This window comes from Moschus berezovskii, chromosome 22 (assembly GCF_049115385.1).
Source record: "Moschus berezovskii isolate FMDL1 chromosome 22, NW_MosBer_1.0, whole genome shotgun sequence".
Classification (NCBI taxonomy): domain Eukaryota; kingdom Metazoa; phylum Chordata; class Mammalia; order Artiodactyla; family Moschidae; genus Moschus; species Moschus berezovskii.
Genome location: NC_142481.1, coordinates 18,517,579 through 18,530,850, shown reverse-complemented (window position 1 = coordinate 18,530,850; position 13,272 = coordinate 18,517,579). Strand labels below are relative to the sequence as shown.

The window sequence follows — 13,272 nt, the reverse complement described above, 5'->3', positions numbered from 1 at the left end:
AAACACCAAGTCCTAACCACTGGACAGCCAGGGAATTCCCTGAAATGTGGAATTTTAAAGATTTTTTTCCTTTTGTACCATCTCTGTCCCTTTCAGTCCAAACTGGTAATATTTCTGACAGTTCAATTATCTTAAAAACTTTGTTGGTCTCCTATGAAGCTTACTGGGGTGGGGAGAGGGGTTGGTCACTTCATTAGACAAAAGCTACATTCACAAACTTCTTCAAGATAATTTCTACCATTACTTCTGTGACCACAAACATAAACTCTTAAAGTTTTTGGAAGCCTTATCTTCAGCCAAAATATTCTCTGTTACCACCTTAGTTCTCTCTGAGGTCTTAAAAAGTTTTACAGCTACATAATCTGTTTCACTTTTTGAAGTTTTTGTTACAGTACCTTGGACGTGATCTTTGCCACATCCATCTCTTAATTTCGGAATCACTGCCTGGAGAGGCTGGGAATTTTCAAATCCTACAGTTCCTGGCTTGTTTTTGTTTAAAAGTTCTACTTTATTTCTCTCTGCTTGCATTTTACTGTAAGCACTAAGAAGCCAGGCAATTTATAACAGCCTGAAAACTCTGTAGCTCGGTCAAGCAGATCATAATAGATACATCTTTTACTTTCCCCGCTTAAAAAGTTTATTTATTTATCTAGTTTTGGCTGCACTGGGTCCTTATCACTACATGTGAGTTTTCTCTAGTTGCAGTGAGGAGTGGCTGTCTTGTTGTGGACAGGCTTAGTTACCTCATGGCATGTAGAATCCTCCCTGACCAAGGACTGAACCCAGTGTCCTCTGCATTGGCAGGCAGATTCTTAACTACTGGACTACCAGGGAAGCCCTACTTCACCCTCCCCGATTAATGCAGGCAACAGTGTTATTAAATTTTCTTTCACTGTATAACAAGGATTTTCTTTCTTGCAATTCCCAATAATGTTTTCCTCCTGTTTCTTTAAATCTATATCAGCAACCCCCTCGAGGACTTTTAAACCTCTGCTCACAGTCTCTTTCAGGCTTTTATTAACTCTCCTGAGGGCTCTTTTAGCTTTTACCCATATTTCTAAATTTTTTTTATGGTACTACTCTATTTCTAGTGCCAAAATCTGCACTAGTTATTTATTATATAACAGATTACACCAAAACTTGTCTTAAAATAGCAGTAAATATTTACCATCTCGAAGTTTCTATGGAGGCTTCCCAGGTGGCACTAGTGGTAAAGAATCCACCTGCCAGGGTAGGAGAAGTAAGAGCCATGGGTTGGATCCCTAGGTTGGGAAGATCCCCTGGAGGAGGGCACAGCAATCCATTCCAGTATTCTTGCCTAGAGAATCCCATGGACAGAGGAGCTTGGTGGGCTACAGTCCATAGGGTCGCAAAGAGTCTCACACGACTGAAGTAACTTAGCACACACGCACACATACATGGTGTCTATGGGTCAGAAATTCAAGCTTAACTGGTTGGTCTTGGTTTGCATGGGGGGTCTCTCTTGAGGGTTGTACTCAAGATGTTGGCCAGGGCTGTAGTTATCTGAAGGGTTCTGGAGGATTCTCTTCCAAGGTGGTTCCTACTCATGGGTGGTGAGTTGGCACTGGCTGTTGGAAGAAGGCCGCCATTCCTCACCACAGTGGCTTCTTCACATAGCTGAGTCTTCTTATAACATCGTACAAGGTTTCCCCAAAGTGAACGATCTAAGAGAGAGAGGCAGAAGCTCATGGTCTTTCGTGACCCGGCTTCTGAAGTCCTGTTCCATCACTTTTGCAGTATTCTGGTGGGTTCACAGCCGTATACTGGAGAAGGAAATGGCAACCCACTCCAGTACTCTTGCCTGGAAAATCCCATGGACAGTGGAACCTGGTAGGCTACAGTCCATGGGGTTGCAAAGAGTCGGACATGACTGAGCGATTTCACTTTCACTTTACACTGTCACAGCCCTATACAGCATGGGAGGCTCACTCTGCACCCACGCCTCTGTAGGGCTCACTCTGCACCCACGCCTCTGTAGGGCTCACTCTGCACCCACGCCTCTAGAGTGTGTGGCTGAGGAGGCAAGACTCCCGAGGAGCACACAGAGGTTGGCTGCACGTCTGTCGTTCCTGTCCCTGGCACAGACTGGTCACAGTAGTTGGCGTTTCACATCTCTTGGCCTCTGTCTTGTTAGGTTCTGCTGAAAGTTCATTCTTGTTTTGCAAATTCTGATACCGTTGCTGGTTATGTGATGGGGATATCGCTCCTCCCCCCTCCCCTTACGCGTGATGGACGAGGGTCTAGTGGATGATGAGGGTCTAGTCCCTGCCTGAGTGTGGCAGGAATGTGACACTGTGTTCTCAGTAGGTCTTTCTGAGGGCCTGGAAGTTGGAACTAAGGTGTGAGGATACAGAAGTAATGATGCTTTTGAACAGCAGTTTATACTCGGGGGTTTGGGCTGATGACATCTGCCTGCTCTGTGCCAGCGTGTCCGGAGCGGTGAATGGAAAGGGTACTCGGGCAAGGCCATCACGGACGTCATCAACATCGGCATTGGTGGCTCTGACCTGGTAAGGAGACGGCTGCCTTGGGATAGAGGGGGGGTCCCATCCAGGGCCTTGGTTTCCCCAGAGATGGGACCTGGCTGTTCTCACCACTTGTGGAATCTTGTTTTCTGATACTTCGTCTCCCCACAGGGACCCCTCATGGTGACTGAAGCCCTCAAGCCCTATGCGTCAGAAGGTCCCCGGGTCTGGTTTGTCTCCAACATTGACGGGACTCACATTGCCAAAACGCTGGCCACCCTGAACCCTGAGTCCTCTCTGTTTATCATTGCCTCCAAGGTACGGGCTGCAGCCCCGGCCTGTCTCCCAGCCCTGTGTGTGTTGGGGTGGGAGCAGGGGTGGGGGAGAGTGGGTGCTTTGCCGCCACCCTGCACACTGGACCCTCCCACCTGCTCTGAATGATCTGTGCTCTGTGGCTCAGGTGGGCACAGCTGCCCTCAGACTGTTCCTTATCTGGTGGCCAACACAGTTCACCCAATGAAAGCCCACACTGGTCCACATGTGCCTCCGTCTGAGGCCACACCCACTCACTTGGCTGAATCTGCTCAGCCTAGGACCGTTCCTGTCTCAGAGATTTGTCCCTAATGTCTGCGCCTTTCTCATCCCAGAGCCAGGCCCAGATAATGTAAGCATTTTGCTTTTTTGTCATTTATACCCTGTTGACTCATATCCGTGCACATTAAATATTAAGAATAATTCCATTTGGGTTTTGAGATACAGCCAAGTCCGGGCTGAAGGAGCCCCAGGTGTAGCCACAACAGCTCTCCTGGTGGATGCTCTAACGTTTGACCTGTGGTTCCTCTGGGAAGTTCTGGAATCCCAGGATGACACTGCGCCTTCCAGGCCTCTGCCCCCAGACACACACTGATCGGGGCTTTGTGGACTCGTGGGTGGAGGTGATTGGGAGTAACTCACTGACCCGCATGCACTGCTCCGTGTGATAACTGGGCATCCACTTGGCCTCTGCTGCTGAGCTCTGGCTCAAGGCCGTATCAGCTGGGGACCAACTGCTGTGCTCTCTGCCTGCAGACCTTCACCACCCAGGAGACCATCACGAACGCAGAGACGGCGAAGGAGTGGTTTCTCCTGTCAGCCAAGGACGTGAGTGCTCACGGGCAGTGGGCAGGCCAGGAAGGACAGAGTGGGTCTGCCCAGCTCTGTAGCCCTGTTTTCCCTGAAGTTGGCAGCAGGAGGCAGCCTCTCTGGTTAAGATACTTGGCTTTGCCAGCCCAGACAAGCCCAAGGTGCAGACCGTTCTCTAACCGCTGAGGGCCCTTTCCTTAAGGCTACTGGCCCTGCGGAGCCTCTCTACCCTTGGCCCTGCCAAGTTTATAGGGGAGGCACGCTGGGCCTCGTGTGCCCATGAGGTAGGATGGACCAGCCAGCCTCTGACCCCTCTGCCCACTCTGCCTTGATTTGGGCCTCCTCCAGCAGGCCCCACCCAGGGCCTGGGTTTCCCCTGGGCAGGAGGGTCACTGTCCCTGGGGGCAGTCCCCAGGGTGAGTGTGGTCTAACTTGGCTTATCTCTTGCAGCCTTCTGCAGTCGCAAAACACTTTGTTGCCCTGTCTACCAACACTGTAAGTGCCCACAGGGGTTCCTGTACCACCACCCTGGGTTGGGGCCCCAGCCAGATCAGGGTCATGGCCTTTCCAAGTACATGAGCTGACATGTGCTGACAGAGTCAGGGATCTTGGCTCAGCCAAGAAGGATTGGGTGCCTATGGGGGATATGAGTTGCAAGCCATACTTGCCACTTCTGCAACGCAGATGAACTGCTGCTGCTCCATGAGGGGCTTATAGTCAGTGGGATCATATTCACCCCACCCGTTTCCCGGGACCTGACTGATAACCACAGCATTCCACACGTGTGACCTCCCTTGGCCTCTGCCAGTGGCCTCCCCCGAGACGAGATGTACCAAGTATGGGTGGGGTGGTTGTTGTTCAGTCACCAAGTCATGTCCAACTCTTGTGACCCCATGGACTGCAGCACGCCAGGCTTATTTCTCACATAAGGATGTTAGTTAAGCCCAATGAAGGGATGTGAGTTTGCCCAGTGATTGTATGAGTCAGTGATGTAAGGAGTAGAACGTGGTTACCCGTGTGCCAGCTCTTCCTGGCCCCAGGTTGTGCAAGGTAAGAGTTGGGGGCAGGTCAGTGGGAGTTAGGGCTTTACTCCAGGAATCAAAAGGAAGGCAAACCTGGTTGAACACTGGCTGTGTGGTGGGTGTTTTATTGGGCGGCCTGAGCTGGAACCATACCCAGGTTCCCTGGACTCCCACTCCTTCCATGCCACCCCCACCCATGCCTCCAGTGCTGACCTGCCTGTGAAAGGAGACAGAAGGACATCTTAGGGCTGGCCAACCACAGCACAGCTGTCCACCTCCTGCAGATAGAGCTGGTCAGTAGGGTGGCTCCTGTGGGGTCTAGGGAGGGGGCTGCTGACCCTGTTTGTGTAGAGGATAGAGTAAGATTGGTCATCCCCTGCAGGCTTCCTGGGGTGCAGTCACCATCCCAGTATCGGAAGGGCTGGGCAGGTGTCCAGGTTATCTGTTCCCTGGCCTGCGAGGTGGCCCCTGCCTGTGCTTGGGTTCCAGCCTGGGGCTCGGTTTCCCAGATGTCCTGGGGATTGGGTCTGGGTGGTGGCTCTTGCAGAGCAGTGTTGGGGCCAGGTCCTCATAGTGAGTCTGCAGCTCCCCTTCAGCAGGAGGTCTTGGCCAGTACCAGGCCACCGATGTGCTGGGTGGTGGGCGTCTCCTGGTGCTGCCCTGGGCTCACAGGCGGCTTCAGCCCCGCCCCAGTGGGGGCTCTGTGGAAGGTGTGTTGCTTCTGAAGCTTGGACAGCATGACTCCTCATGCCTGCAGTTCCGGTTCTCGTGCGGCTAATCCCTGCTTCTTCCTTCTCTCTCCCTTTGCCCCTTTTTAGGCCAAAGTGAAGGAATTTGGAATTGATCCTCAAAACATGTTTGAGTTCTGGGATGTAAGTAAAGGCACTTGCCTGTGGTGGGTGAATTATGTCCTTTGCTAAGTCAAGCCATAGATGAGGGGCCCATGGAGTCAGGTCCACATTTATTGAGCACCTGCTGTATGCCTGGCTTTGGGACAGATCAGGAGGTTCTCAGGGAGCAGGAGCAGCATCGCTTAGTCAGGATATGGCCCCCGTCCCACCGAGGGGGTCTTTCAGGGCCAGGGTGACACCTCCCTGGGTGCCTGCAGTAGCACCCACAGTGGGGTAACCGGAGCCACCCCCATCCCCCTCGGTGAGTTGAGGTTGTGAGTTATTCTCAGTGATGACCTTTCTCTCAACCACAGCTACAGTCTGTAAAGGCCAAGGGGCAGGGCAAAATAGGAGTGTGACTTGGCAGGCCTGGAAAGGAGCTGCAGGGGCAGCTGGAGGTGGCAGAGAGGAGAGGCCAGGCCTGGGCTGGGTGGGGCCCCGCTGGGCAGTTTGCAGAGCCAGCACTGCTGGGGACAGAGCTGTGGGCCAGTCTAGCCACGGGCGGTCCCACAGGCTCATCTCTGCTGAAACCACTGTGGGTGCCAAGCAGCGAGCCAGAGTTCGTTGTCCCTGCGGCTGGCCTGAGTGCAGCCGTGGTGTAGGAAAGGCAGGATGCAGGCAGGCTTGGGATGCAGGGATGCAGTGCAGGGAGTGGTGTGGGTGTGGTGGGTGTGGCTCTAACACATGACCTTGGCAGGTGTGCCTAAGAGAGCATCCTCTAATCCCTGGGGCCGATTTCAAGCCTTTATACCACAAGCTCTCTGCTGAGTGGCAGCATCCGAAGATGTAACCTCCTTTGAAAGCTGTAAAGGCCTTGGAGTCCGGGAGAGAATTAAATCCTCATGCCCTAAGGCGTCTCTTATGTGTAATGAGTTAACTTCTTTCCAGAATGGGACTAGTTATGTACCATCCTTGGAAGAATTGAGAAGAGTCACTCAGATCCTTGTCTGCGTCGCATGGCTCAGATGAGGAGCCCCGGTCGAGAGACTGTGCCGCTGCTAACAGATGCATGCATGCCTGATACAGGAAGGAGGCACCATCCTCCTCCCTGGGATCTCGAGCCTGAGCAGGTGGTGGTCAGGGCCGTGCGGGGGCTCCCGTGAGCCAAGGAGCCCAGCAGAGCGGGGCTGTGTCCCAGCCTGGGTTTTCACTGCCTATAACCACCCACTCTGAAGAGATAAGTTGAAGTGTGGCTTAAACAGAGACCTGGGTCTCCCAGGTAAGGCCTAGGAACACAGGAACATGGAGCTGGGACTGGCTTGTGAGGTCCAAGTGCCTGGAGTGGGCACAGTGGAGGCCTCGGGGGCCAGGCCAGACATACCTGGAGGGACCTGCTTGTGTATTGCTGCATTGAGGAGGTGACATCTGAGGAGCCAGGGACAGGTGAAGTTTCTGGATCTAGGGTTCCTCAGGTGAGAAAGAATCATCAGAATAGATACAGGGGTATTGTGCTGGCTCTGAGGTAAGATTGGGAGAGTTCAGTCTGGCGTAAGTGGTGAGGCCTGCTCAGCTGTGTCCAGGGGGCACGGCCACGGTCCAAGGTCCATGGGGCATCCTTGTGTGTCGGGCTTAGGCAGAGGTGAGGTGGTAAACTGGGGGGACTGTCAGGGCTCAGCCAGAGTCAGCACACATTGGGGAGCTCACTTTGGCTGGTGATGTCTGAAGAGGAGCCAGGACAGGTGCAGGTGATGTCTGAAGAGGCAGCGCCAGGATGGGTAAAGGTACAGGGGAGATTCTGGAAGAATTCAGATGTTTATTCTGTCGAGTGGCGTCTGAGGAGCCAAAATTATGGACAGGTAGTTAGACCTGGATCTGTGAGTTCAGGATGGGTATATACAGTGGTATCTTTCTGATCGGCTCTGAAGGGTGAGCCTCAGGTACTGGATGGCTGATCACTCAAGCGAGGCTGTTAGAACTCAGATGAGACAAATATGGAAAAGTCCCCTGAGCCAGCTCAGCCTCTGGGTTCTCAGCATCCTGACCCAGGGAGACAGGCAGAGCTCAGGGTGTTGTCGAGGCCTCTGGGGTCCCATGACCAGCGCAGGACGTGTCAGTGGCATTGGGTTCTGGCTGGGGTTGGGTTTGAGGTGCCCAGATGAGGGAGTGGTAGGAAGGACTGGGGAGTCGGGGCAGGTGAAGACAGACAGGTGAACTGCTGAGGAGCTGCAGCGCTAAGCTGTGTGAGAGGCTCACGGTAGACAAAGGTCTCTAGAGGTGTCAGAGGCACCAGTGGACTCTCACCAGGTTTCCCTCAGGCCACGGCGAGCAGCCAGGAATCTGTCAGGTCTCCGGGAAAAGCCTGTTCAGGTTAGGTTTGTACAGCAGGGTCTGCTAGGGGTCATCTGTAAAGCCACATCTCTTTGAGGTCTCAGAAGCTAGAATCAGACGAGGTGTGTATAACTCGGTGTCTTGGGGAGACCTGAGGAACTGAGATTAGACAAGATCTGGGCAGAAGGGGGTTGGTCAGATAAGGACACGAGCCAAGGACAGTCAGAGACAGAGCTGAGTCTGACAGGTGGGCTTAGAAATCCACGATTGGGTCCAGGTCAGAACTGTGTCCTCAGTTATTGTCCGAGCAGTTCTGGTGATGCTCAGGGCAGTGGCCCAGGGGCCCCTGGGAAGAGATTGAAAAACTGGAGTCAGCAGAGAGATGGAGCACTGCATCCATCCATCTGGAAGGTTCAGGAATTCTGTCTGTCTCAGGTGTGCAGAGCAGGTGTGTCAGGTAAGGTTGGAGGAGTTGAGGTGAGAGACAGGTTTGTACTCATGGTTCCTGAACATGTGAGGTCTGAGCTGTTGGGGTTAGTCCCTGGTTTGTATTTTGAATCTGAGGAGCTGAGGTTCAGTGCAGGTAGATAGAACTGAGTTTTTCAGATTAAGTCTGTAAGCCAGAGGCAAGCTGGAAGTAGTCTGAAAAGCCACGTTTGGGTTCATTAAATTCTGTCCCATAGTTGAGGTCAGTAATAAGTAGGTAGATCTGTCAAGTGAGGCCTGAGGAGCCAGAGTTAGGCTTATCTAGAAAGAACTGGGTTTCTTAGATGTTCTCTTAGGCTATACAGTGAAGACAGGTGGATGGAGGTGTCTCAAGTGAGATCCCAGGCACTGGGATGGGCCCAGATGAGTAGAATTGGATCTCCCAGGTAAGGTCAAGATAGGTAGGTAGAACTGCTGCTCAGCACATGTCTTATGATGATGAGTTGTGCCCAGGTGCAGGTATGTGGAATTGAGTTTCTCAGGTAAGATCTATGGAGTCTGCATAGGGAACAGGTTTTATTCTTGGGTCTCACAGGATGAGGTAAGCACAGGTGAATAGAATAGTTTGTCAGGTAACAAATTCAGGAAACTGGGTCTGTCCAGTGAAATCTCAAAAGTCCAGGTAAGTCCAGGAAAGAACCAAATGTCTTAGATGACCTCTGGTGAGCTGAACTGGGGCAGAGCTAGCCTGCCAGGAGCAGCCTCAGGAGTCAGGAACAAGCACAGGTCGCCAGAAGTGGCTCACCATGTGCAGCTGAAAGACCCAAGGTCATGCACAGGTAGGTAGAGGCAAGGTCGTCCAGCTGCAGGCTCAGGAACCAGGGTCAATCTCAGGTAGGTAGAACTGACTGGTCATACGTCAAGAAGGACCAGAGTCAAGCACAGGTAAGCAGAGCTGGTCCACTAGGTATGTGTATAAGGTGCCAGAGTCATTAACAAGTAGACAGAATTGGTCAGCTGGGCATGGTCTGAGGATCCGGGTCATATACAGGTAGGCCAAGATAGTCTACCAGATGTGGACTGAAGGTCCAGGGGAATGTGCAGGTAGGTAGGCAGAACTGTTCTGTTGGGTTGGTCTGAGGACTCAGAGTTGAGCACAGGTAAGTAGAGCTGGTCTGCTAGGCACAGTACAAGGAGCCAGGGTCGTGTACAGGTGGGCAGAACTGGTTCATTGGTTATGATCTGAGGACTCAGGGTCAACTACAGGTAGGCAGAGCTGGTCCGTAATGTATGGTCTGAGGATCCAAGGTCATGTGCAGGTAGGAAGAGCTATCTGCTCAGTATGGTTTGGGGACGGAAGTCAAGCACAGGTAGGCAAAGCCTGTGCTAGGTACAGTGTAAGAAGCCAGGGTCATGTACAGGTAGGCAGAACTGTTCCATTGGGTATGGTCTCAGGACCTGGAATCAAGCACAGGTAGGCAGAAGGTCTGAGGAGATAGAGTTGTGCACAGGTAAGCAGAGCTGGCTTGCACAAGGAGCCAGGGTCAAGAACAGGTAGGTAGATGTGGTCTAGGTATGGTCTGAAGGTCCAGGGTCATGAACAAGTAGGCAGGAAGGGTATGATTAGGTATGGTCCAGTGATCCAGGGTCAAGCACAGGTAGGTAGAACTCGTCCACTAAGTATAGTCCAAGAATTAAGAGTCAAGCACAGGTAAGAGTGAGCACAGGCACAGCACAAGGAGCCAAGGTTGAGAACAGGTAGGCAGAGGTGGCCCCCACGGTGCAGCCTGAGGAACCAGGGACATACAGGTAGGCAGAGCCTGAGGATCCAGGGTCAAGCACAGGTAGGCAGAGTTGGTCTGTCAGGTATGGTCTGAGAGTCCAGAATTGTGTACAGGTAAGCAGAGCTGGTCTGCCAAGTGCAGTCTAAGGATCCAGGGTCATGTACAGGTAGGCAGAACTGTCCACTAGATATGGTCTGAGGACTCAAGCACAGGTAGGCAGAGTTGGCCCACATGGTGTATCATAAGGAGCCAGGGTCAAGTGCACAGGTAAGCAGAGCTGGTCCGCTCGGTACAGCACAAGGATCAGGGTCATGTCCAGGTAGGCAGAACTAGTCTGTCAGGTATGGTCTGTCCAGGGTTGTGTACAGGTAGGCAGAGGTGTCTGGTTAGATACGGTCTGAGAAGCCTGGGTCAGAGGCAGGTAGGCAAAGCTGGTCTGCTACGTACAGCATAAGAAGCTGGTGTCATGTACAGGTAGGCAGAACTGTTCCGCTGGGTGTGGTCTGAGGACCCAGAATCAAGCACAGGTAGGCAGAGCTAATCCACTAGGTAAGATCTGAGGAGACAGAGTCACTCACAGGTAAGTGGAGCTGGTTTGCACAAGGAGCCAGGGTCAAGTACAGGGAGATAGCTGGCCCGCTTGGTACGGCCTCAGAACCCAGGGTCACGTACAGATAGGCAAAGCTGGTCTATAAGATGTGGTCTGAGGAGCCAGGGTCGTGGTCAGGTGGGTAGACCTGGTCTGCTAGGTATGGTCTGAGGATCCAGAGTTAACCCAGGTAAGCAGAGCTGGTCCACTCGGTAGCACAAAGAGCCAGGGTTATGTACAGGTGGGTAGAATTGGTCCATAATGTATGGTCTGAGGAGCCAGGCTCAAGCACAGGTAGGCAAAGCTGCTCTGTCAGGAATGAACTGAAGGTCCAGGTTGTGTCCCAAGTACGCAGAACTGGTCCATTAGGTATATAGCACATGAAACCAGGGTCATGTACATCCTGGTGCCCTAGATATGGTCTGACAATCCAGGTCATGTACAGGTAGGCAGAGCTGGCCCAGCAAGTGTGTTCTGAGGAACCTGGGTCAGAGGCAGGTAGGCAAATCTGGTTTGGTAGATTTGCTCCATGGCAAAAGGAGCCAGAGTCAAGTACAGGTAGGTAGAGGTGGCCTACTAGGTGCGGACTCAGGGTTATGTACAGGTAGGCAGAGCTGGTCCATAAGGTGTGGTCTGATGAACCAGGGTCACGTACAGGTAAGCCGAACTGGTCTACCAAGTGCAATCCGAGGACCCAGGGTCAAGTACTGGTAGGCCGAGCTTATCTGCCAGGTATAGACTGGATCCAGGGAAATCTTCGTGTAGGCTGAGGTGGCCTCCTGAGTATGGTCTGAGGAGGCAGGGTCACATTCAGGTAAGCAGAATTGTCGGTATGACCTGAGTACTCAGAGTTAAACCCAGGTAAGCAGAACTGGTTCACAAGGCACAGTACAAGGAGCCAGGGTCATATACAGGTGGGTAAAGTTGGTCTGTAAGGTATGGTCTGAAGGTCCAGGGTTATGTACAGGTAGGCAGAGCTGTCTGGTTATGAATGGTCTGATGATTCAGGGTCAAGCACAGATAGGCAGAACTGGTCCATTAGGTACTGCACATGAACCTAGGGTCATATACATGTAGGCAGAGCTGGTCCCCTAGGTATGGTCTGATGATCTAGGATCCTGTACATGTATGCAGAGCTGGTCCATTAGGTATGATTGGAGGATCCAGGGTCATGTACAGGTAGGCAGAGCTGGCCCAGCAAGTGTGTTCTGAGGAGCCCAGGTCAGAGGCAGGAAGGCAAAGCTGATCTGCCAAGTGTAGTCTTGAGAAGGCCTAAGGATCAGGGTCACATGGGTAGAGGTATATAAACATGATCTTAGGTGGGCTTTTACCCCCAGGGTCCAGGTACAAGTTGGCATCCCTGACTTGTTAGATGAAATGAGTGGGGCAAGATCTAGCCCAGAAATATATAATTGGTGTGACTGGTAAGGCCTGAGAAGGTGACTCAGACACAGGTGGGACCCTCAGAGGTAGGATCAGGCTTGAACACAGATAGGTAGATGTGACTCTTTCAGGTGTTGGATTCAGGCAGAGGTATATACCCCTGGTCTTTTGGTGATGGCTGAAGGACCAGGGTTAAGCCTGGATTGGTAGAGTGACTTCTGGTCAGGCATTAGGGTCTTCTGCAGGTAGGTGGAACTCTGGGGTCATAGGTGATCTGGGGGCTCTTAGTTGGACATGAGTAGGTGGAGGTGGCTCTCTCAGTCAAGGACTTTGGGGTCAGACTTATGTATGCTTGGGTCTTGCAGGTGAAATCCTTGGAGCCTGATTCTGACCCAGATCATAGAGGTTAGGTCTGGGGTTAATCACAGATGGGTAGAACCACCGCTCTTAGGTGGGGCCTGCTGAGCACAGATATGCAGAGATGTTTGCGTCTAATGAGGTCTGAGACTCCCAGCTGAGGTTTTGATGCCCAGGTTAAGCAGGGACTGATACAGCATTGGATCTCTTGGCGAGATCCCTTGGGAAGGTGTGAGGCGTCTGGAGTTGGGCTCAAGGAGGTGGCCTGGGTCTGCTGGTTGAGATGTAAGGGGTCAAGGTTAGGCACAGACAGGTATGTGAAGTCTGGTTCATGAACTGAGCTGTCTGGAGCCTGTCTCTGACAGGTGTATAACCCTGTGGTGTGAGGTACCGGAGTTAGACATAGGTAGGCAGAGTTAACCTCACAGGTGAAGCCATTGTCTCATTGCCCAGGGTTTCTATGTGGACCTGGCTTTGTCAGTGAGTCCGTGGATCAGGGTCACATGGGCAGAGGTATGTAAACATGATCTTAGGTGGGTTTTTCCCCCAGAGTTCAGGTACAAGTTGGCATCCTTAGACTTGTTAGATGAAGTGAATGGGGCAAGATCTAGTCCAGAAATACATAATTGGTGTGATTGGTAAGGCCTGAGAAGGTGGTTCAGACACAGGTGGGACCCTCAGTGGTAGGATCGATCAGGACACTTAAGTGGGTAGCGTGGACTGTCATCGAGGGAAAGCCAGAGTGATCGTAGGTATGTATACCTAGGTCTGCCTGGGGAGGTCTGAGGAGCCCTTGGGTTCAGGCAGGAGAGGTAGACTATGCTGAGCCACATCAGCCACCTGTCCTTAGCACCCTGGTCCAGTGTGATGGGCAGTGTTGCGGAAGCCAGGGGATCTGTAACCAGTCCGGGGTATAGTCTGTCCCATTGGGGTCTGGTTGGCAGG

The 13,272-nt window shown here is 52.4% G+C and overlaps 1 protein-coding gene across 1 annotated transcript in view; it reads left to right on the top strand.

Moving 5' to 3' along the window:
• The window catches only part of GPI (glucose-6-phosphate isomerase), a 28,932-nt gene that overhangs the window by 7,379 nt on the left and 8,281 nt on the right, over positions 1 to 13,272 (top strand). The window contains exons 5-9 of the mRNA XM_055412299.2: positions 2,448 to 2,531; positions 2,658 to 2,804; positions 3,555 to 3,626; positions 4,059 to 4,103; positions 5,449 to 5,502. Of these exons, the coding sequence (XP_055268274.1) occupies positions 2,448 to 2,531; positions 2,658 to 2,804; positions 3,555 to 3,626; positions 4,059 to 4,103; positions 5,449 to 5,502 (402 nt within the window). The remainder of the gene's footprint in view (positions 1 to 2,447; positions 2,532 to 2,657; positions 2,805 to 3,554; positions 3,627 to 4,058; positions 4,104 to 5,448; positions 5,503 to 13,272) is intronic.